The sequence below is a fragment of the Alosa sapidissima genome, chromosome 7 (genome assembly GCF_018492685.1).
Source record: "Alosa sapidissima isolate fAloSap1 chromosome 7, fAloSap1.pri, whole genome shotgun sequence".
Lineage (NCBI taxonomy): Eukaryota > Metazoa > Chordata > Actinopteri > Clupeiformes > Clupeidae > Alosa > Alosa sapidissima.
Window position 1 is genome coordinate 16,207,005 of NC_055963.1, and position 24,029 is coordinate 16,231,033.

The 24,029-nt window shown below is 40.2% G+C and overlaps 2 protein-coding genes and 1 long non-coding RNA gene across 4 annotated transcripts; all 3 read left to right on the plus strand.

The window, feature by feature from the left end:
• The first annotated feature begins 4,793 nt into the window (after positions 1-4,793).
• LOC121712819 lies at positions 4,794-5,741 on the plus strand. Its single transcript, XR_006032654.1, has 3 exons — positions 4,794-4,964; positions 5,049-5,190; positions 5,313-5,741. It is a non-coding gene; the product is annotated as an uncharacterized LOC121712819 (long non-coding RNA).
• A 3,590-nt stretch (positions 5,742-9,331) lies between these two features.
• On the plus strand, positions 9,332-15,126 carry ndufb11 (NADH:ubiquinone oxidoreductase subunit B11). Its single transcript, XM_042096837.1, has 3 exons — positions 9,332-9,588; positions 10,141-10,271; positions 14,893-15,126. Exons 1-3 carry the CDS (start codon positions 9,403-9,405, stop codon positions 15,020-15,022), a joined length of 447 nt encoding a protein of 148 aa, XP_041952771.1. The 5' UTR covers positions 9,332-9,402; the 3' UTR covers positions 15,023-15,126.
• Positions 15,127-15,870: 744 nt separating this feature from the next.
• On the plus strand, positions 15,871-21,130 carry LOC121712816 (rho-related GTP-binding protein RhoA-C-like). Of its 2 annotated transcripts, none has more exons than XM_042096835.1 (5): positions 15,871-15,979; positions 17,085-17,240; positions 18,044-18,164; positions 18,499-18,629; positions 19,569-21,130. In XM_042096835.1, the coding sequence occupies exons 2-5, from the start codon at positions 17,085-17,087 to the stop codon at positions 19,740-19,742; spliced, it is 582 nt and encodes a 193-aa protein (XP_041952769.1). In that variant the 5' UTR covers positions 15,871-15,979; the 3' UTR covers positions 19,743-21,130. The 2 variants fall into 2 exon arrangements, with proteins under 2 accessions (XP_041952769.1, XP_041952770.1); XM_042096836.1 differs by lacking the exon at positions 15,871-15,979 and adding an exon at positions 16,181-16,200.
• The last annotated feature ends 2,899 nt before the right edge of the window (positions 21,131-24,029 follow it).

A 24,029-nucleotide genomic window follows, 5' to 3' on the forward strand; every position in this document is an offset into this window, starting at 1 on the left:
GATTAGCTAAGTCAGCTAAGTAACATGGTTAGCATAGTTAGCATGTTAGCATGCTAGTTAGCATAGTTAGCATACCTGCTAAAATGATTAACTAAGTTAGCTAAGTAACATGATTAGCATAGTTAGCATGCTAGTTAGCATAACTACTAAAAATGATGAGCTAAGTTAGCTAAGTCACATGGTTAGCATACTTAACATTTTAACATTGTTAGCATGCTAGTTAGCATAGTAACTTGGTTAACATTATTATCTTTGTTAACATAGTTAGCATAACTGCTAGCAAACATTAGAGCCATTCCAAGTGTCAGTTATCGTCAACTATCTACCTAAATAATTGAACCATTTAAACTATCCACTTATTTAACTGTTCAGTCATTCCAACTATATTAAACCTCATCTACCTAGCAACCAATAGTTTGTTTTTACTGTGTATGATATTTTACATCATATTTTTGCATTTTCATGCACTATATTTCCTTCAGGAAATGCTTTTCTAGTTACAGTGCATGAAAATGCACTGTACTGTTCTTCCAAGGCTTTTTACAGTGCATGAAAATGCACTGTACTGTTCTTCCTAGGCTTCTTCTTATTATTATTCTTCTTCTAACGCACTTAATGCAGCTTCAACCGTTTAACGTAGAAACTTCATTCAAACTATGTTACGTAGGTCTTACTTATGACATGTGGGCTTTGTATTTTTCATCTTTGTAACTTTTATACTTTTTAAACTATTAATTAAAAACTAGTCAAAATTTCCCCATAGACTTAACATGGGCTGATGACATCACAATAGAGCCGTTAAGCAATTAGAATCCTATGGCAGGTGTTCGGGCCACCTGGACCAACTGCCAGTCTCAGGCTTTAAGCATACAAACTGGCCCTATTAAGACTACACATCCTGTTCAACTGCTTCCTCTGCCAAAAACTGTTTCAAAATAAAAGTCCTCACTATAATATTTTACTGTTAAACAATTTAACCCTTTAAACTACTGAACTTTTTAACTGTTCAGCCATTGTAACTGTTACTTGTCATCAACTATGAGTCCTACCCACTGTAGCTAGTTAGCTAAGTTAGCTAAGTAGCATGGTTAGCATAGTTAGCATGCTAGCATAGTTAGCATGATAATTAGCATTTTTAGCAAAACTGCTTAAAATGATTAGCTAAGTTAGCTAAGTCACATGGTTAGCATAGTTAGCATGCTAGCATGTTAGCATGCTAGTTAGCATTTTTAGCAAAACTGCTAAAAATGATTAGCTAAGTTAGCTAAGTAACGTGGTTAGCATAGTTAGCATGCTAGCGTGTTAGCATGCTAGTTAGCATTTTTAGCAAAACTGTTAAAAATGATTTGCTAAGTTAGCTAAGTAACGTGGTTAGCATAGTTAGCATGCTAGCGTGTTAGCAAGCTAGTTAGCATTTTTAGCAAAACTATTAAAAATCATTAGCTAAGTTAGCTAAGTAACATAGTTAGCATGCTACCATAGTTAGCATGCTAGCATGCTAATTAGCATTTTTAGCAAAAAAAACTTGGTTAACATTATTATCTTTGATAACATAGTAGCATAACTGCTAGCAAACATTAGGGCCATTCCAACTGTCAGTTATCGTCAATTATCTACCTAAATAATTTAACCATTTAAACTATCCACTTATTTAACTGTTCAGTCATTCCAACTATATTAAACCTCATCTACCTAGCAACCAATATAGTTTGTTTTTACTCTGTATGATATTTTACATCATATTTTTGCATTTTCATGCACTGTATTTCCTTCAGGAAATGCTTTTCTAGTTCTTCTTCTTATTCTTCTTCTTCTAACGCAGTTAATGCAGCTTAAACCGTTTAACGTAGAAACTTCATTCAAACTATGTTACGTAGGTCTTACTTAGGACATGTGGGCTTTGTATTTTTCAACTTTGTAACTTTTATACTTTTTAAACTATTAATTAAAAACTAGTCAAAATTTCCCCATAGACTTAACATGGGCTGATGACATCACAATAGAGCCGTTAAGCAATTAGAATCCTATGGCAGGTGTTCGGGCCACCTGGACCAACTGCCAGTCTCAGGCTTTAAGCATACAAACTGGCCCTATTAAGACTACACATCCTGTTCAACTGCTTCCTCTGCCAAAAACTGTTTCAAAATAAAAGTCCTCACTACAATATTTCACTGTTAAACAATTCAACCCTTTAAACTACTGAACTTTTTAACTGTTCAGCCATTGTAACTGTTACTTGTCATCAACTATGACTCCTACCCACTGTAGCTAGTTAGCTAAGTTAGCTAAGTAACATGGTTAGCATAGTTAGCATGCTAGCATGTTAGCATGCTAGTTAGCATTTTTAGCAAAACTGCTTAAAATGATTAGCTAAGTTAGCTGAGTCACATGGTTAGCATAGTTAGCATGCTAGCATGTTAGCATGCTAGTTAGCATTTTTAGCAAAACCTCTTAAAATGATTAGCTAAGTTAGCTAAGTCATATGGTTAGCATAGTTAGCATGCTAGCATGTTAGCATGTTAGTTAGCATTTTTAGCAAAACTGCTTAAAATGATTAGCTAAGTTAGCTAAGTCACATGGTTAGCATAGTTAGCATGCTAGCATGTTAGCATGCTAGTTATCAATTTTAGCAAAACTGCTAAAAATGATTAGCTATGTTAACTAAGTAACATGGTTAGCATAGTTAGCATGCTAGCGCTAGCATGTTAGCATGCTAGTTAGCATTTTTAGCAAAACTACTAAAAACAATTAGCTAAGTTAGCTAAGTAACATGGTTAGCATAGTTAGCATGCTAGCATGCTAGTTAGCATAGTAACTTTGTTAACATTATTATCTTTGTTAACATAGTTAGCATAACTGCTAGCAAACATTAGAGCCATTCCAACTGTCAGTTATCGTCAACTATCTACCTAAATAATTTAACCATTTAAACTATCCACCTATTTAACTGTTCAGTCATTCCAACTATATTAAACCTCATCTACTTAGCAACCAATATAGTTTGTTTTTACTCTGTATGATATTTTACATCATATTTTTGCATTTTCATGCACTGTATTTCCTTCAGGAAATGCTTTTCTAGTTATTATTCTTCTTCTAACGCTTTTTCCGCGTCTAATGCGGCTTCAACCGTTTAATGTAGAAACTTCATTCAAACTGTGTTACATAGGTCTTACTTAGGACAGGTGTGGAATGTATTTTTCATATTTGTAACTTTTATACTTTTTGAACTATTAATTCAAAACTATTAAAATGTTCCCCATAGACTTAACATTGGCAATTATGGCATCACAATAGCACACTTAGAATCCTATGCCAAGTGTTCCGGCCAGAGCCATATGGTTCCGGCCACCTCCAGCAACTGTCTGTCTCAGGCTTTAAGCATACAATCTGGCTCTCTTAAGACTACAGATCCTGTCCAACTGTTTCATCTGCCCACAGCTGTTTCAAAATAAAAGTCTCCACTACAATAATTCCCTATTAAATAATTTAACCATTTAAACTATCCAACTATTTAAATTTTTAACTATTCCAACTGTCAGTTATCATCAACTATGCCTCTAGCCTACTATATTAAACCGCCACCTACCTAGCAACCAATTTAGCAACCATTGAAAGTAAGCATCTATGTCAGTTTCCATAGCAACCAAGATGATTATACTAGCAAACCACTGTAGTAACTCCTTTATTTCTGATAGTAGCCACCATGGACACCCTAGCAACAACCTAGCAACGACTTCAAGTACCCTAGTAACAGCCTAGCAACCACATTCACAGTTAAAATCTAGCAACCAGCATAGCAACCACCAGCAACAGTCAGTTGTCATCAACTGGTCCATATAGCCCGTCTTTTCCAAAAAGTTTTCTCAGCCGGGCGGGCCCTACAGTAGCCATAAGTGTCAGGAAGGATGGATGGTAGAAAGAGGCCAGGAGGGACTGAAACGGCCAGGTAGAATGCTGCTAAATGTGCATAGCCTCCAGATTACAGACAAAAGTGGCAACTGGTAAAGAGAGATATCCTATAGGCAATGATTATTAGCAATGTAATTATTGGGCTCATATTGGACGTTGTAGCGTTGTCAAGCTATTCGTAAGCAACATATTAAATTATTTAAAATATAGCCTTTTGTATCCGATTCATAGACTTTCTAACAAAACTGAAGGTTGATCTGTGTAGGCCTTTGCAGTAAAAATTGTAGCCTCTGAACAGCAGATCAACCAGTCGACCATTGAAAATGATGAGCCCTAAATTAGTGATGAGGAGGCCATGACTACAGGGACAAGTAGAGAGGATAAATTAAAGTTATTTAATGTAAGAAAGTGCAATTATGCTACATGATAAACCTATATGCCTTGTTTGCTCAGAAGAGGGTGTAGTAAAGGAGTATCCTAGTCTAAATCACCAAACAATATAGCCTACCCATGCAAAAAAGCATGTAGCCTAAACATTAGTTCAATATGCCTATATGTGGAAGCGTGGGATAGGCTACATTTCAAAGGCTTTCTTTCTTTCTGTTTTTGTTAACTTGTGGAATAGTGGAATATTTTTTGTTAACTTCTCAGTTGAAGTGAATTATTATATAACCTTTACACATTTGTTGAACCATACTAATAAAAACTACATTCATTTATCCAATTTCCACCACTATGAAAAAATTGGGCCGGTCTTGGGCCTGAAACTCCCGGGCTGAAAAGTGGCCCCACTCCGGCCCTGCTGCTTAACCTGTGATATCTGTTACTTGAGTAGTAGTTGTAATGCCGATGTCTTGTTTGTCCGTCAGCAACCACCTCTGCCAAGGTATGCCTCCAGCACAGAAGAAAAAGTGGACATGGAGAAGATGAAAAATGTAAAGCAGAAGAGCTGAAATGACCTCTTTAGATGAATCCAAGAGAGCCAAAAGATATGCCAATGATTATGATGGTGCTCACTGCTCAAGCCTTCAGAGCATATCAGGGATTACTTGGTAAACTGTGTTCTATTGTACTTTAGTGTTACTTTAGCTATCTACCATTTCACAGATTAAATGTCCATTCAATATCGTTTGCAGTTACCACAGCAACCACCATAAAAACAGACATTTTTCTATCAACTGCAAAAAAGCATTCAAGTACAACCCAATATGCATGTCCCACTAACAGTGTCATAGCAGGTATTATCAGTTACCACGACAACCACAAGAAGGACCCCAGGTAGTATTTGTTGTATTTTGGTAGCTCAAATGTTCTTGGGCACAAACACTCACATTTTCATATCTAAATCAATTTTGTTGTTGTAGGTCTTAAAAAAGTGTATGCCCTCTGTCTTTGTTTAGATTTGCTTTCAGATGCTGCAATGCATTTGACCACCAACACAGGTACTGCAGGTATTTGAACTCCTTTGATGGATACCTCAGTTGACTACCTTGCTGGAGTCTCCTACCACGACAACCATCGAGAGTAAAGAGCTTTCTCATTTCCTTTCCTTGGGTGGATTTCTCAGTTTTATTAAGACTTTAAAAACCAATTGTTAATGTTGTTAGTTATTGACTGAAGATTAAATGAGAGTATTTTATGTAATTGAAAGATTTCCAAACTTCACGATGGTTGGATTGTTGATTACTCCACCGTAGGCTACTAGAGTATTATCTGTATAAAGTAAATTGATAAAAACTGTGAGTAAAAGGTTAAATTGTTTTTTTTTTCTTCATAAGGATTGTCGCTTCAAATTCTATGTCTGCGTAAAATTACATTATCTGAAGAAGCTGGTGGCATTCCCAGTTCAATTATTTCACATACTACTATTTTTGTATTGATATGCATACTTTGTTTTAAAATTAGATTATTTCTTATTGTTAGAAAGACCTCTAGCTCTGTATGAATATGGAACAGATGTACAGGGGTGGTCTTGGGGCAGGTCCTCCTGAAGGGTCATTAATTAGAACGGCCCTACCTTGTACTTGGCCAAATGTTATGCTAATAAAGTACTGTCTGAGTACTTGGAGCAGCACTACTCAATGACAGTGGTAATGTGTGAGCATCATTCATTTCTGTCCACCCAGTATAGACAAAGAGGCACAGAGGTGTCTAGAAAGTCATGCTAAATCTAATCTACAGAATGTATAGATCAGAGATACAAGAAAGGCTAGGCAATCAAGGACATGGGTAGATTGATGGAGGAGAAATCAAAAATAATAAATAAAAAGTTCTATGGAGATGTGCAAAAGTTGGAGAAAGTCAGATATATGTGTGTGTGTGTGTTTTGACGTGTGATGAAATAAGAAAATAAATAAAAGGTCTGTAGCATAGGGAGAGGGATGTGAAAGTGCTAAAAGCCATGTAGGTGTGTGTGTGTGTGTGGGGGGGGGGTCATGAGTGCTGAGGAGTGAATGAGTGCAAAGTCAGTATAGTGTGAGTTCAGAGTTGGGAAATGTTTGAGAGTGCTGAGGAGTGAATGTGTGCAAAGTCAGTATAGTGTGAGTTCAGAGTTCGGATGGCCTGGGGATAAAAACTTCTCCTGAGTCTCTCAGTTCTGGCTTTGTGACTACATAGGCGTCTTCTTGATTTCAGCGGTAGGAATAATCCATTGTTAGGATGAGAAGAGTCCTTCAGAATCTTTTGGGCTCTTAGGAGTACTCTTCTGGAATAGATATCTTGTAGAGCAGGGAGTTGAGTTCTTATAGTACGTTCAGCTGAGCGCACTACTCTCTGCAGAGTACTACAATCTCTAACTGTGGAGTTCCCATACCAGGTGATGATGCTACCAGTTAGAACACTCTCAACCGCTGAAGTGTAGAAGGCCTTCATGATGGATGTAGAAACTTTGAATTTCCTTAGCTGACGAAGGAAGTAGAGTCGTTGTCTGGACTTCTTCAGAACATATTGAGTGTTAACAGTCCATGTTAAGTCTTCAGTAATGTGGACACCAAGGTATTTAAAACTTGTGACTCTCTCTACAGGTTGCCCGCTGATCATTAGTGGGGTGTAACTGTAGTTCTGCTGCTGCCTTCTGTAATCTACTACCATTTCCTTGGTTTTAGTGATATTCAGTGTCAAGCTGTTAGATTGACACCACTGTGCCACCTCATCAACCTGATCCAAGTAGAGCTGTTCATTGTTGTTACTAATCAGGCCCAAGATCACTGTGTCATCTGGAAACTTGATGATGGAGGTATGACTACTGTTGGCTTTGCAGTCATGTGTGTAGATGTTGTACAGCAGTGGACTCAAAACACAGCCTTGGGGAGCAACAGTGCTGATGGTTAATGAGTCAGATGTCAGACCCCCCACTCTAACCACTTGTGAACGGTTGGTGAGGAAGTCAAATATCCAGTGACACAGGGTGGTGTTCAGTCCTAAGGCCTTCATCTTTGTGACCAAGGTGAGATGTACTATCGTGTTGAATGCTGAACTAAAGTCAATGAACAGCATCCTCACATAATTCCCATTCCCCTCCTCCAGGTGAGTTAAGGTGGTGTGCATGAGGTTTGAGATGGCATCCTCTGTAGACCTGTTGGCTCTGTAAGCAAATTGGAGGGGGTCGAAGGAGGCAGGGAGGGATGAGCAGATAATGTTTTTCACAAGCTTCTCAAAACACTTCATCACTGTAGACGTCAGGGCTACTGGGCGGTAGTCATTCAGACATGATGGACTTTCGGTACTGGAACAATAACAGACTGCTTGAGGCAAGTAGGAACTGTCTCTTGAGCCAATGATGTGTTAAAGATATAAGTGAACACAGGAGCTAACTGAGCAGCGCAGGATTTCAAAACCCTGTTAGAAATTCCATCCGGTCCAGCAGCTTTTCTACAATTAACCCTCCTAAAGGCATTGCTCACATCGACCTCAGAGACACAGAAAGGTGCATCCTCATTTGCTTCACATGCTGCAGCTAGTGCAAGATAGTCTGTGTTTTTCATGTCAAAGCGAGCATAAAAAGCATTAAGTTCATCAGGGAGGGCTTTACTCACATTCATCATAGGAGGGGACTTTCTTTCAAAGCCAGTGATGGTTCGGAGTCCTTTCCACGCTCGTGCTGGATCACCCTCCAAGAAATCAGCTTCAACTTTGTCTCTATAGCGCCGCTTAGCATCTTTAATAGCTCTACGTAAACTATAAGATGCTGCTTTGTAATCCTGCTTTGTAATAAAAATGTACAGGAAGGATTCTGATTCACACCTCTTTCAGCACCAACAACAACCTGGCTATCAACACAAAGAAGACGAGAGCTCATCGTGGACTACAGGAAGTCAAAAGCTGGCACCCCCCATCCTCAATGGGACTGAGGTGGAGCGTGTCACCAGCTTCAAGTTTCTGGGTCTCCATATCTCTGAGGACCTCTGTTAGACCCTCATCACCTCTACTCTGATCAAGAAAGCTCACCTGCGTCTGTTCTTTCTAAGGAGACTAAAAAGAGGGTCCACCTGTCTCCTCAGATCCTAGTGAACTTCTATACCGCTGCACCATCGAGAGCATCCTCACCAACTGTGCCACAGTATGGTGGCAACTGCTCTGCTCTGCCTCTGACCGGAAAGCAGGGTGGTGAAAACTGCTCAACGCATCACACACTCCCGCACACTCCCCTCCATCGAGGCCATCCAGTGCAAGCGCTTGTGTAAGGTGCACAGCATCATCAAAGACCAGTCTGTTCACCCCACTCCCCTCTGGGAAGTGTTGGTCTCTTCGCACCCCAACTAACAGGTTTAGAGCTTCTTTCCTGCGACTGTCACTCTAGGCTACTGAACTCTTACTCTGCACATCAGTGACAACCAGGGATGTAGTGGAGGCAAGTAAACAGTTTATCTACCTCTGAAATTTCAGAAATAGAGTTTATCCAACTCTTGTTGGAGTTTATCGACCTGCCAAAAGAGTTTATATACCAATTGCAACGTTTAACATTCACAAATTACACTGTATTATCCACATTCACACTCTATGAACCATTTAATACCATTGATGTTGTTATAAACATTGGACAATAATCTCCACCATCATCAAACATGTTCTGAATGCCTTGAAAAAAAATCTGTTAGGCTACTGTGTAGGCTAGTTCACCTCACTGTAATCACAAAATGTATAGGCTAGTCACCTCAGAAAATGTCTAATAAGGCTAGACCTATGGGCTAGACGGGCTCTGGTCACCTCATGAGGCAAAGCACAATAGAAAACCATGTAAAAGTTGGAAAAAATAATGGTCATTGAACAAAATGTTTAACTAAAGTGTAGTAGGCCTAGGCTACTGTTAATACAGAAAGAAGCCTCCTGTTGAGGTTGATATACTAGACTATTTCAATAGATGGCAGCAAAGATCGGAAACGAAGCCCATTTTCACTTCCAGTTCACGTTCTAAGTTACACCGGAAGTATTCTAAGTGACGGTGAAGATTCGGCTGTGAAAGGCAGTGGTGGACTTCAAGAGGAGTTCAGGATGGCTTCACGCTTGACTCGGATTTTGCCTTCTTTGTCTCGAATGCGCTTTGGTCCGGTGTACAGTGCTCGTTTTGTGTCTCAATCGTCTCCATCGAGTGCTGCAGGTGCTACCGCTGTCGCTGATCTGCAGCACGGTCATGCCAAGGATAGTCATGGACACGCAGAGGTCAGCCCGTTTGAGGAGGTGAGTTGGTACCATTTCCAGATCTCCACTGGCATGGCTCAGAACAGGAACGTAAACATGCTTGTCAGCACCGAAAACATGTCACCAAATATATCCCTGAAATGGTAAAGGAACAGGTAACTTATTTATCTTGCGAGTTGACGATACATGTTCAGTCCTTGTGAACGAAACAGTGTAATATAACGTTACGTTACGTCTTAACTTTAGTCTAACAATAACAATTTGAAACGTACATAGCTTGTGTATTGGCTCATTAGTCTTGGACAGAAATTAATAAAAGCATTATAGTGGTAACGTGAGCTCCATGGCCTGTTGCCCCGGTTAACGATAAAGTTAGTAATAGAAAGATACAGTATGCGTTAACGTTAACAACTCGGTGATCATTGTGCATTTAACGTTATCTTCGATGTATTCTTTACTTGAAAGACACTTCAAGTAAAGAATACTTACACTTACACTTCAGTGGCAGCAATCAACGCTATAGTACATTTTTGTCTTATGTAGCCCATGTTTGGTTCAATGTGTACATTTTCTCTCTTGTCTTGTCTGTAGAATCCTGATTACCATGGATTCTCAAGTGATGCCCATGCAGATGCATGGAACATGAAGCTGGCCTTCTTTTTCAGCGTTTCTGTCGCTATTGTCATAGGCGGCACCTTTCTCCATTACCTACCTGACCATGGGTAAGTATTAACATAAATGTCAATGAGATTCACTCATCCTCAAGCAGAATATCAGCAGAAACATGCCACTCCAAACCTGGTTGACTTTATGTTTGAATCACTTCATGTAATGTATCATGTACAGTAAATCTTTACCAGAAATGACCATTGAATAGATTGGTTCAGAAATGTCCCACGAACACACCATGACTCATCAACACAGAAAGGTATTATAATAATACATCTCAAATCATACAGGTTGTAAAATGTATTGTTAGGGATGCATGCATGAAATTGATAAGACTGTTCTGATGTTGTTGTTGGTTATCCGTGGTGTTGACCATAGACTTATTGTTGCATTTAAAGGCGAACTATGCAGGTTTTTTTTAGCTTAATTTACCATAACTGAACAGTTTTGAAGTCATTGGAATAAGTTGTAGGATTTTTTTCGGGTTGAATGGTGGCCGTCTCGCTTCCCCCTAGCGCCTGTCAGCGGAAAAACCACCCTTACAACTTTGGGCTGGCGGCCTCAGAGACAGAAAGTCTTGCAGCCTCGCGATGTAACGAATTGCTTTACTGCACTACACACATACACGCCAGGCACCGGCTAGAACAAGGTAGCAATGGAGTTTCTCAGACATTCATCATGGCAGAGCCAGCGAAAAGAAGCAGAAAGCAAGTGAACCGTTGTCGGAGGAACAGGGAAAGAGGAAAATGGCAGACTGACCGATTTGAGGAGTGTCGTAAATCATACTCTGAAGCTGTAGGGGGAGCCCTGCAGAGAAACCTGTGAGCAAAAAGTGAGAAAACAGCAAAGAAATTGCCAAAACTGCATAGTTTTCTTTAACCCTCAGGTAGCGTAGTTCCTCATCATAATGTTTCTGGGTTGATTAGAAATCTCTCCTCCAATACATAAATATGTTGCCACCACAACTTCCCAATCCCTCTCTTCCAGTTCATATGCAAGGCTATGACAGCCTGTTTGTAAATAACCATATACCGGTTTTACTGTAAGCTTTTATTTAATTTATTTATTTACTTCTATCACTGAACTGAACCTGCTTATATTTGGGACAGGCCTTTAATTTCTTTGACACAAAACGGTTTCTCAGCAAAGATGGGGAAATACTATCGAATTGATCACGGTATAAGTAATCAAGGAATGGATGCATATTTGGACTTCATGGCCAACAAAGGTAGAGAGTCACTACCACCACTTTCTTTTGCCTTTTTTTCCCAAGCTGGTCAATTGGAAAGAATTTTACCACAGCCTACTTTGATGCTCATGGTTTCATGCTTTTCATCAGCAGTAAAAGCGTGTATTAAACAGTGCCGTCTACTCTTACTTTTGTGTGCGTGATCTAAGCAGAATATAACCAGCTCAAGCAGATGATCTGGTGTGGCTTAAGAGGGTTTATACAACCAAAAACACTTTAATAAAACGAGACCAGGCTTTTAATTGACTTTATTTGTCCAAACCTGTAGCCACACCAGGTCAGTAAAAGGGTGTCTAATTGGGAATCATCTTCAAATTAATTTTTGATGGTATATGGTAATTTATCACCCAGAGAGAAGAAATACTCTTTACTGATTGGCTGGTAGGGAGATAACAGCCACCGAGGTGTCCTGTTATACGGAATTAATGGACGAGGGGGGAGGCAAAGAACTCAGAGTTTCCTCCGGCCGAGTCCATTAATTCCGTATAACAGGACACCTCAAAGGCAGTGTGCTTTGTGTGTTCACTAATTCACGGATGGGATAAATGCAGAGACCAAATTCCTTGTATACGCAAGTATACTTGGCCTATAAACCTGATTTTACATTTACGTTATCCCGCTTATCACCCGGTTGCCACTTTAGGCAATAGTCATGCCTTATAGCATGCAAAAGAAACAAGCGGTTCCGTTTAAAAAGAAGCCGACTTGTTCAGTTTGTTGTACATCTTTCTTTGGCCCTAACAGCGATAGCATGGACAGTTACCGTAGTTTGTTTACAGTGGATTCCATTGTTGCAAAGCCTGCTTCCAGGCTCATCTGTCGTCCTACTATGGTTATTATAGTTACCATTCATAAGCATTGATATGGAACTGTGATTAAACTTTTTTTTTTTTTACCAGATCTACTTCATAGATCTCGTTATTCAGAATTAATAGCCACCCCACCAACCAATCAGAAAAGAGTATTTCTTCTTTCCAGTTTTTCAGACCAAGGAGCACTTAACCAATGACAAAAAATCACGGACCACTTGGGATAGCTTGCGGACCACCAGTGGTCCCCGGTCCACACTTTGAGAAACACTGGTTTATGGTCATGTGAAGGACAGATAAATGCATATGATGATATTCCCACCAGCCACCCAGGATATGCACTACTATGCTGTTCTGTGTTCTGGGTAGGCACACACTGCCTAAACGAAACACAATTTTTCACAGCATGACCTTGCTGACTGTATCGCCAAAAGACACCAGTTAGTATGTTCGAGTAAAATTTGAACAGTGCCTACAAGGCTCTGTGTGGTATTTGCAAGGTTTTGTATGTCTTTTAGGTAGTTAGCTTGCTAGTTGTAGACCATATCTCCATTGTGCTGCTTTATTGCCCCATTATGGCAGAATTACAGTTCTCGCGGAAGCACAATTTGAATTTGCTAAGTGAGTCACTCTGGCAATGAGTAATGATGCTCATTATCTATGCCCGTGAATATAGCTATATATTCTATATATAGCTGCACCAATCACATAGGTGTATCTGATAAAAGCGGGCCAGAGGTGAGCTAAACAGATGACCACAGCGCTGCAATGTCAAAGTCCGGAATCAGTCAATAAACATTGGTCGTAGTGTTATCCAATTGCGTCGAAGTCCGGAATCAGTCAGTAAACATTGGTTGTAGTGTTATCCAATTGCGTGCAGTGAGATTTTCAAATGCATGTTTGGTGCCGCCCCTCGAGTTGGGCCATTACATTAGCCATGGCCAGACCCTTAATCTTTCTGCAGTAGATTTCCAGGATCTAGATGTCCAGGCTAAGTATACCCCTTGTCAGAAAGGGAAAAAGTATGTGTTAAAGCAACACCAAAGAGTTTTTTTGTACCTTAAAATAATGTTTCCAAAATCGTTTCAGTGGTTCATCAGCTCGTAACAGGGTGAATGGCACTTCTGCATTCGCTTCGCGACCCTCTATCGGCTATAACCGCACTATGCAAGTTTGCCAGATCGGGTAGCGGATCTGTAGTTCGATGGAATGAGGCATAAGAAACTACAAATTTGACTTGCTTCTGATGTCACAATACATCATACTTTCATAAAATCATGCAACGTACTCTACCTTGTCTGTAGACATCGTTATTTCCAAAGCCAGTGCTGCATAAACAAATAGCGTGCGTGCGACAGGAAAAGTGCTTTGATGTTGCTTTAAGAGTCAATTTTTTGGCCCGGGCTGATGCACCAAAGTTTAATAGTGCAGTACCAGGCGTTCTGGGCACGGGTGGCAATAGTGGAGACACTATTGTCTCTGTTATGTTTTGAGTCAGTGTGCCATGAAGATTTTGAAGCTGTTATGTAAAATTGTTATATACAATACTGTTGCTTCAAGCTATCTGACCAGAGATGTAATGACAGACTAAACATTTATCAAGTTAAAATGTGCACAGTGGTTAAAATAAAAATGTTGTAATTATTTTATCTAGAGGTATACATCAAAATTACATGTACCCTCTTTGTTGTTTATAATTTTAGAACCTCAGTGCAGAAAAGAATGATCTTGATTGGCATCTGGGAACAATTGTGTCCAGATTTTCAGTACTATCACTAGCCTGAAAGTTTTCTCTAATTATGGCCATGCCATTTCTCCCCCAGTAGCATCTTGTGTTTGTTTTGCTGGTGCCCTTGGTTTACCATCTAATAATTCTGTTTATCTCTTGATTTCATGAAAGAGGTTTATGCGGAACGTCAGAAGGCTACACTGAAAAACAGGTCTAGTCACATCCACTTGTTGAGCCGTAACATTGATTCTGACAGCGATTAAGAGCTTCGGCATATTAGTAATACTTCACCTGCCTTTTAAACTCTGTCTTGTAGTTAGTATGTTATTGTTTTGTGCAAACACATATGAAGATAATGTTTTACAACCATTAGGCCCAACACTGATTTGAGTATATCCTATACACCTAAATAAGCTCATCTGTCGTTGTTTTCACTGCATCTATCAGAATCAATGTTATTGCTTGACAAGCGGATGTGATTAGACCTGTTTCCCGGTGTAGCCTTCTTATGTTAGTCATAAACGGCATTGAAGTCTGGATGACCTCACCTCAATAGTTATCTTTCTGGTGCATGCACCAGAATAAGTCACCGTCCATTTAGACTGTAGCAGCACATTTCGAAAATGTTAAGGTATAGTCATTTAGGCATCTAGTAAGACTTGATTTGCTGCCAAATTTAATGGACTCGTCCTTTACCTCGCCCATACCCCACATTTCCAACATGTTTTATGAAAATTGGGCCAGTAGTTTTTGATTAATCCTGATGACCAACCAACAGAAAGGGGTGAAGACATATTCTTGGTGGAGGGATAGAGGAATAGTCATTGGCAAATTGCTGCATGCTGTCCCTTAAAATGACATTTATTTATTTTGTGCATTTTCACCAGGATGAGGCAGTGGGCCAGAAGGGAGGCTGAGAGACGGGTCAAGAAGAGGGAAGCTGAGGGGTTGCCCATCATGACGGAGAACTACTACGATCCCAGCAAGATTGTTCTTCCATCCGCAGGGGAAGAGTGAAATGTACATTTACAGAATCTGTGTTTGTTGAAATATGTTTTTGCTCTTAATTGTAAAATATGACAACAGTATACTACTGTAATAAAATAATTTGCTATGCCCTTTTTTGTGCCATGTAAGTGTTTTTTTATTATTATTATTATCATTATTATTATTATTATTTAGATATACAGTACTAGTCTAATATGAGAAATGTAAGGCTTTCAGTTAGTCACAGACAGTTTGGGGGTTATTGAAAGTCAGTGATATTGGACGTCTTAAGAAAAAACATTTTAAGAAGTTTATGTACCGGTACTTGGCTCTTTAACAGATACTTGCCTGTCACCAGCAGATGTTTTCTTGCTCGTGAGCACATCTGATTATGTAATGTATGCATGGAGTTTAAGTACCACAGACATATATTTTTAGCAGAATATGCATGTGTGGTGAATTCAACATTACATAACATGCAAAAGGAATTTTATGAGCGTTTTATTGAACCCTTCCAGTGATTTAAAGTTACTTTTGCAAACAACAAATACGGATGTCATTTTTAGGATGGAGTAGCAAGTGTATTCATAACATTCTAGACAATTCTAGTAGCCTGACGAACCACATCAAAATGTATTGTGCGTCTAGATTTCTAGGCTACAATTCTAGAGCTCAGCCTAAGGAACTAGCTTCTATATGTTCATCATGAAGGGCCTGAAATACAGCAAATCCCCCCCACCCACCTTGAAGAGGGATAGCAACAAGCGAACTGTTAAAAAAAAAAAAAAAAAAAAAAAAAACGCTCAGCTGGTGAAGTAATTTGCGTAGATTACTGGTTGAATTGGGTGTCACACTCATAATACAAGAGACTAATTGGTCAAACGATATAGCAGTGGGCGGGCACAAACACGGTGGCAGACGAATGGGCGCGGTCTTGGGGTCGGACAGGAAAAGAAGAGGAAAACGAGGACGTCTGAACTGAAAACGGTATACATCCAGATTTTGTGTTTGTCAAATAATTAACGTATACGTTTTTGTAACATGAGTAGAGTTCACGAGTATAGTATGATGGTAGAATGTGATGTCAGTCAAACATGCGTGTTCTTGTAATTCTAGGTTTCAACTCAAAAACAGTGGCTCAGCTAGCTAGCAACATCTGAGATAGGCTAACGTTACATTATTGAAATTTCAAGCCAGATAACTCTGCGGTAAGCTAGTTAATACAAGCTATCCTTGTGTCCCCGCAACGTGTTTTTTAAGAAGTTACTGGTACTCTTCAACGTGTACTTTAGTAACTGATTTTGTAAGCTAGTTTGTTGGCGCTAGCACTACTATGTGAGCTGTCGATTGTGGCCAAGCAGAAAGTAACGCTAAAGTTTCACAAGTTAACAGTTGACCAGCTAGCATAGTATTATTATTGCTAGGAAGCAGATAACCCAAGTAACGATAACATCAGTTAACACGTGAAACAATTTTCTTCCAGCAAGCAGAAGAAGAAAATGCCACCGCATTATTATCTAAATATCTGCCCATGACTATCGAAAAGCAAAGCAGATGGTAAATTGTGTTTAAGTTCGTGTTAGCTATCATAGCTAACGTTAGCCAACATTGTAACCCCCTTCAAAAAAACTAACGTTACATTCTTGGATGAGGTCGGCACAACGGCTGTCGTCTGTAAGCATAGCAGCTACTGTGATTAGACCGATAAGCTGAAATAGTTAACGTAACAGAACTTAATTTAAGGCATGGTCAATTTCCTTAACTGCCTAATTCAGTAATTTAAGATAGCTAAGTTTCGCTACATGTTTGCAACGATGGCCAATGAAGTTCTGTAGCCTAGTGTTAAAGTTAGTTTGCAACAGTATTTTGCACAAAATCTTCAATATACCAATCTTCCTGTGAATAATTTCTAAAATGATCGATGCGCTTATAGGCATTCTGTGTTGTAAGGTAGTGTAGCATCATATTGAGTTTGAAGCTGTTATTTTAAGGTAAAAACTACATTCTGTTGCTTTTAATGTTAGTCATTTGAATTATATTTGTTATAAAATGTATCTGTTGATCTTTTATCTTTTTTGTTGTTTTTTTGTAGATGGCGGCCATTCGGAAGAAGCTAGTCATTGTTGGAGATGGTGCATGTGGAAAGACCTGTTTGCTTATAGTTTTCAGCAAAGATCAGTTTCCTGAAGTGTATGTCCCCACTGTATTTGAAAACTATGTTGCTGACATCGAAGTTGATGGGAAACAGGTGAGCATGTATAACCTGTCCCCTCTGTTAAGAAGAAGCTTTGGTTCAGATTTTGTCTCTTTCAGGCAATAAGCCAGCTCAGCCATCTTATATCACTGCTCTCAGCAAGACTTCCTGATTCAAGGATTAGGGTGAATTAGCGAAACCAGATGGGGGGGCGGGGGGGACATTTGCTTTGTGTGGCTAGAGGTGTTGCTATCCCCAAGAGCATACTGGTTAAATCCAGAGCAGAGTCTTGTTCATTATTTAATGTATGTTTGTAAAAAAATGGCCACTATTCTTTGGGCAAATTACATGATTTAAGTGAAAAGGAGTAGATGCAATCTGACTCATTGACACTGAAAAATTGGTCAATCTTCAAATGTTCATGCAATGTCGCTTCTATGTTTCATGACCCTAGAAAGCTGTTACTATTGTGAGGGATGCCCAAATGCATTCATACAGCTGTACAACGCGAGCACTATAAAGTACAGTTTAGCAGCATTCATTATTAGTGATTAATAACACAACTAAGCAAGCACACACTAACCCGGAGCAGTGAGCTGCCTTGCTGCAGCGGTGCTCGGGGAGCAGTGAGGGGTAAGGTGCCTTGCTCAAGGGCACTTTAGCCGTGGATGTGGGCATAGGAGAGCAGTGCTCAACCACTTCCCCCGTCCACATTTTTCCTACTGATCGCGGATCGAACCAGCTTCGGTTCCAAGCCCAAAGCCCTAACCAGTAGGCCACGGCTGTGACCCAGTCCCAGTAATGATAAATGTGAAGTGTTTTGGATGTTGTTCCATGGCCCTCTCTGTTGATGGCAGGTGGAGCTGGCTCTGTGGGATACAGCAGGCCAGGAGGACTACGACAGACTGCGGCCCCTGTCTTACCCCGACACGGACGTCATACTCATGTGTTTCTCCATAGATAGCCCAGACAGTTTGGGTACGACATCTATGCGCCACTCTCAGACACTGCACCTCGTTGAAAAAAGATGATAAATATTATATGCATAATAAGGCCATTTGTTGTTCAATATATTTTAAATATGATCAAATATTTTTGGTATGTGGTCATCTGAAAGTCCAATAAACATACCTGTCATTCCCACTATCCGTCCAGGATATGCACTATGTAGAAAATTAAGAAAAGCCTTCACAGCACGATATTGCAGTATCACCAAAAAACCTAGGCTATTGGAAATTCTTGTGAGGTTTTTGGGTAGATGGCTCACTAGTTTTATATTAAAACTCCATAATGCTTTTTTAATTATCCACAGAGAACATTCCAGAGAAGTGGACTCCGGAGGTCAAACACTTCTGTCCGAACGTTCCTATCATTCTGGTGGGCAACAAAAAGGATCTGCGCAACGACGAGCACACACGCCGGGAACTAGCAAAGATGAAACAGGTATGCCTAAACCAAGCGTAGTGAGAACCACACTGATGGAAGTCCCTCTGAATGCCTCAGATTAGGTGTGTCAAATGTAGAGCCAAACTCGTAGGGCTCCAATTTGAATGACGAGCAAAATGCAAAGTCTTAAGTCTAACTTAAACTAATATAATAACTAGGCAAAATATATGCGCTAGCACCATGCCATAGAATATCTCATTGACTGACTTTGCACGTCTCTGTCATTTGAATTAGGTTCCGGTGGGTATTTTGGAACTTTAACTCCACACCCATATGATGAACCAGGATACCTAAGTGCTCTTACATGGGGCCACTTTTTGAGCAATGTTGCTGGATAACCACATAACCATGCTTTCTGATGGAAAATTTGCCTACAGATGATTAAAGTACTTAGGGAAAAGAAAAATGTTGGTCAATATCAATGAGAACATAGCTGAACCACAATACTTAAGAACATTACCCAGCAACACTGCTCAAAAAGTTGCCCCGTGTATCGTCAGCTTTAGGTGTAAAGCACACCGAGAAATAAGTTCCTTCTCTTATGGGAATGGGAACTAATGGTGTTCATTTTGTAAAGCTAGTAGGCTAGCCTAAGCCAGGTAATCATGCATTTTCATCATGATTCTGTCAAGCTGTATTTGAGTAAAATAATCATGGCATTTTTTTATTTAAAATGGACAAATGTTGGCAAGTGTAAAAACTAGTGTCATGGTCAAATTACATATAGTTAGTTAGCATATTATAGATTAACTCTGCAGTTTGTGGAAGGTTGTTGATATTCAAACTCTATAAAATTCGAGGCAACAAAATTACACCCCTCCCATCTGCGCACATCACACAAAGCCAATCGTGGACTGTACCTCGGCCAGACGATTTGGGTCCATGTTTGTCATTCAGGCATTTACAGAACCTGTTGCTTCTCCCGTTCATTAACAGGAACCTGTTAAACAAGAGGAGGGCCGGGACATGGCCATTCGCATAAATGCCTTTGGCTACCTGGAGTGCTCAGCCAAGACGAAGGATGGCGTCAGGGAGGTGTTTGAATTGGCCACTAGGGCAGCGCTGCAAGCCAAGAAGCGCAGCAAAAAGAGCGCCTGCCTCTTGTTATAGAGGGCGAGAGGATGCTGGGAAAGGGAGGGGAGGGGACGTACACCAAGCCAACCAACAAAACCGCGGAGTGGTTATTAGAAAGGGGGAGCAACGCATCCCCTGCTGAGTAAGGCTCAGGGGACGGGGACGGAGACATCAAATCAGGCCAAAGGACCTAGCGAAGTAAAAGGGACTTAGCTTTCACAAGGTCAACGCACTTTTGTCTTTTGTAAGACAATTAATGTAAAATGGAAAGGTTACAGTTTGGTCCTATGTTACATAAAGAAAGTTCTGTAATAGCACACTATACTAAACTTGCAACTGAATATGATGGTGCTCCTGAATATCCATCACCTTTGGGCCCAGATGATGGATTTCTTTTCTGTCTTCTTTTTTTTTTTTTTTTTTGGGGTGATGTATGATGAGTCTAGAACCCCAGCACTTGTTCTGAACACAGAACCTGGTTCTAATTTGGAACTTTGAGTTCTGTATTCAAGTATTGTTGGAGGCAGGAGAGTAGGAAGTAAAGATTCTAGAGCGCTCCACTCTAAGATCTTTGGTAGGAACCAAAACCATCAGACACAGAAGGGCCTATATATTTCTGCGTACTCCCAGGGACACTGTATCCCACTGACTATCCTGACTGGACCCACCACGTCTGCCTTGCTAATTAGGCTGACCTTGAGCTTAATACATCCTCCATCTTGTCACTCAGTGATGCCACTGGGTTCAATCTATCAAACAAGCAATTTTGGTTTATTTAAAAAATAAACCAAATATAGACATTGCCTTAAATTTTAAATGCATACTACATTAATGATACTAATGCAGTTTTTGTGTGTGAATGTTTTATACTCTTGTCAATGCCATGCTTAAAAATGGATTGAACAGATCTAAGACTACTTGAGTCTGTGCTTGGACTGTCCAGCTGTCTGGATTAGGGAACAATTGTATACTTTTATATTAGATGACAGGTTTTGGAAAAAATGTGTATTTTTCTGCAGCGGTTTTCACTTGTATTGCAGGTCATTGACAGTTAGGGTCTACTGTAATACTGTAATGTTACTGACCCCCCCCCCCCCCCCCCCCCACCCCAAGACATGTGGGAAAACCCTCTGTCACTCCATGTGCTTTTTTAATACTATTGACATGTACTCAACCTGTGTAGTCTCTTTTTAACAATGTGTGATATTCTACTGGCTTTTTCATTTATAAACATTATCCAAATCTTCACTGAACCAGATGCTTTGGAAAGAACATGACCACAAGAAACCAACTAAAGGCCTTGATACTCATTTACAACAACTGTGGTTTGAAAGAGGTAAACCGATATTGCAACAGTGATATTTTGTAGACCGACATCATTAGATTTACTTGTTCTTTTAGAAAATAAATTGTTACAAGATGAATCTAATCATGGTTGTGTTGTTATTTACTAGTCACTCTCTTATGACAGACCACAGAGTTTTATATTAACTGTTTAAAGGTGCAGTCAGCGATTGCACACAAAGTATTATTTCTTTATGTTGTTGGGTAGCTCAACCCTCCCTTCAGTATTTCCAGAGAAACTCCACGCCAGAGTCCTGCACGGGTCCAATTTTTTAAATCCGCACCCACCCGTACCCGTCATGTTTAAAACCGCATCCGACCCGTTTTCCGACACCAGAGCTAGTTAAAATCCGTACCCGACCCGACCCGCATTAAATAAAACTGACACCCGACCCGTACCCGAGTTTAACAGACACGTTTAAGCAACTAATAACAACCATTAACATTGCAGATCCAACTTCAGCTGAAGTTGACAGGCATATCCTACATGATGTATTGTGGTAGCCTGCGCTACTTTTCAACACCCTAGTGATAACATTTGACCACTTTTCAAGCAGATGCGTCTACAAGGCTATCGCCACGCAAATGCCTAATTTAGAATTCAAACACGGCCTTGCACACACAACTTATTAACAGCAGTAGTAGGCTAGCCTACATTAAATGAAAGAATGATTCGGTCATAACCTACACCGGATTATGCATTAGCCTGTGAAACTTTATGGAAATATGCATAAGATGTGTGACACTATAGGAGAAATCTCGCTCGCTTGCAGGGATGTCAATCTCACAATCTAGGCAATATTGGGAATTAAGCGAGCATGCTCTCTCCACCATAACATGTCAAAAGAGTCATCTTTAGGCGTTTTTAATCAATGTGCAGCCACTTTGTTCTGAAAGACTGCAGGCAGATCCCGCGCATGTGATTTTTAAAAGTGAAAGTATAGGAGCCTGTTTTGGGAAGGCACATACGAAACGTGCATTTCAAATGCTTTTATCAACTTGAATTGCAGGCATATTATTTAGGATGTGTTACTATGTAGAAAATATTGTTACGTATGCACGTGATGTTTATGAAAGGCCAATTCCGACTTAGACCCGTGTCACCCCCGTGTCCGACCCGACCCGACCCGCATCCGACACAGTAGAATATTTTTCACCCGTTTCATCAAAATGTGCGGGTCACCCATCGGGTACCCGCGGGTACCCGAACCCGTGCAGGACTCTGCTCCACGCAGGGTTTTGTTTTTGTTTGGAGGACAGGCTGCCTCCACTTTATTGTTTGAGTTTTCGGAGCCTGGGCTGCCTACAGAGACTGTTTTTTTTCTTACAGTCTACTCATGGAATGGGCAGCTAACAGATTGTGAGGATATGATTACTGAATGTTACAAAAAATGGGCTTGAAATTGCATATGCACTTTTAACAAACCAGGGTACCCGCGGAGTCTTAAAAGTATTAAAGGAAGTCTGGAATTTTTTCACGGAGGTCTTAATTTTTCAAATGATCAGTAGATTTAGTCTAATATCCTCACGTAGCGTAAATACAAGGATTAAAGTTCTCCGTCGTACGACGGATTTCCGTCAATTTGATTTTAGAAATGTCACATTTGAGATCGATGCAGATCCGGTGAGAGAAAAAATAGGGGAGGGGTCTATCACCTTTTCTTTTCCTTTTTTTTTTTAAGGCAACTACAAATATTAGGTCCGATGAATGAATGTGTGTGATGGTAAATGTTTAAAGATAGATAGTGTTCTTGAGAACTTTCTGTGTCTCAATCAGAGATCGCTCAAGAAGATACGTCAGCCATGAGTTTAGCTTTGTTTATGTTGTAGCTACACGCTTGGCATGGGGCGGTTGCTTAAAAAAAAAAGAACACGTCTGGAGGACGGTCTAAAAGTTGGATTATAGTGACACAATCGAGACAGCTGATGAGGTTGCCCAATCCGTTTAATTTTTTGGATATGCTATTGTGAGCTTTATGTGCGAATTCGGAGGCTGTGTTCTTTCCGTGCATCAATGTTGACAATTGTTTACTATCGCGAACTCTTGTCAGGGGAGGTCATTCATTTTGGGTGTCACCTATGACTTGAATAGAGAGCCTACTATGCCACCCGATGTACTATTATTGTTACAGTTTTTAATCAATGCCACTAACATTGTGTAAAGCGACGCAATATAAACCGTAGCCTGCCTCCCGCGTCTGTCATGACATGTACAATGTTTTTCACAATTTGCGACGGAAGGTTTTGACTGAGCGTGTTAACAGTTCGCGATATTATTATTTTATGTTGAGTAAGGGGGTCAGTCGTGTTTGTGACGCACAGACAGCTAGCCTATTTTGCTTAGGCCTCACTTTTAACGACAGGTTGTGAGCGTATGTTGACAAAAAATAACCATGCAATTAAAATAGTCAACTTAAAACTTTGCTATTAATGTATAGCACAAAACCATAACCAGTAGGCCTACCAGAACCTCCCATATTAGCGTCATGATTTGTATAAGTTTATCTATGGCTGACCGTTTTTGCGCTCAGAAAGTAGGCTACGCATGTTCTTTCATAGCGCAACACGACCTGTCCCTCACCATATCGCAACCTCTTGTCAACCCTACAATCTGTTGCTGAAGACAAATCGCCCTCTCCAGATTGTCGTTATCAGATGCGCAGACCTCCTGCATGAGCACACACTGCTGCTCATTGGAAACTGAGTTGTCTGTAATGAAAACATGGTAATTTCGAGTTTTAAAGGGACACCAGGCAACGTTTTCGTGTTAATTAATCATCTTTGTAAGTCGGTATATGGTTAAATGACTCATTACGGGGCGAATGGGCTCTCTCGCCCGCCCCTACTGCCTGTAGGAAGAATATCCCACTTGCAAGTTCGGTGTATCCTACCCGCCGACCGAAGCAGGATCAGTTTACAGCACAGAGGCAGGCTAACGAAACGCTAGATTGTTGCAAACGTGTGTATAATGGCAGAGCC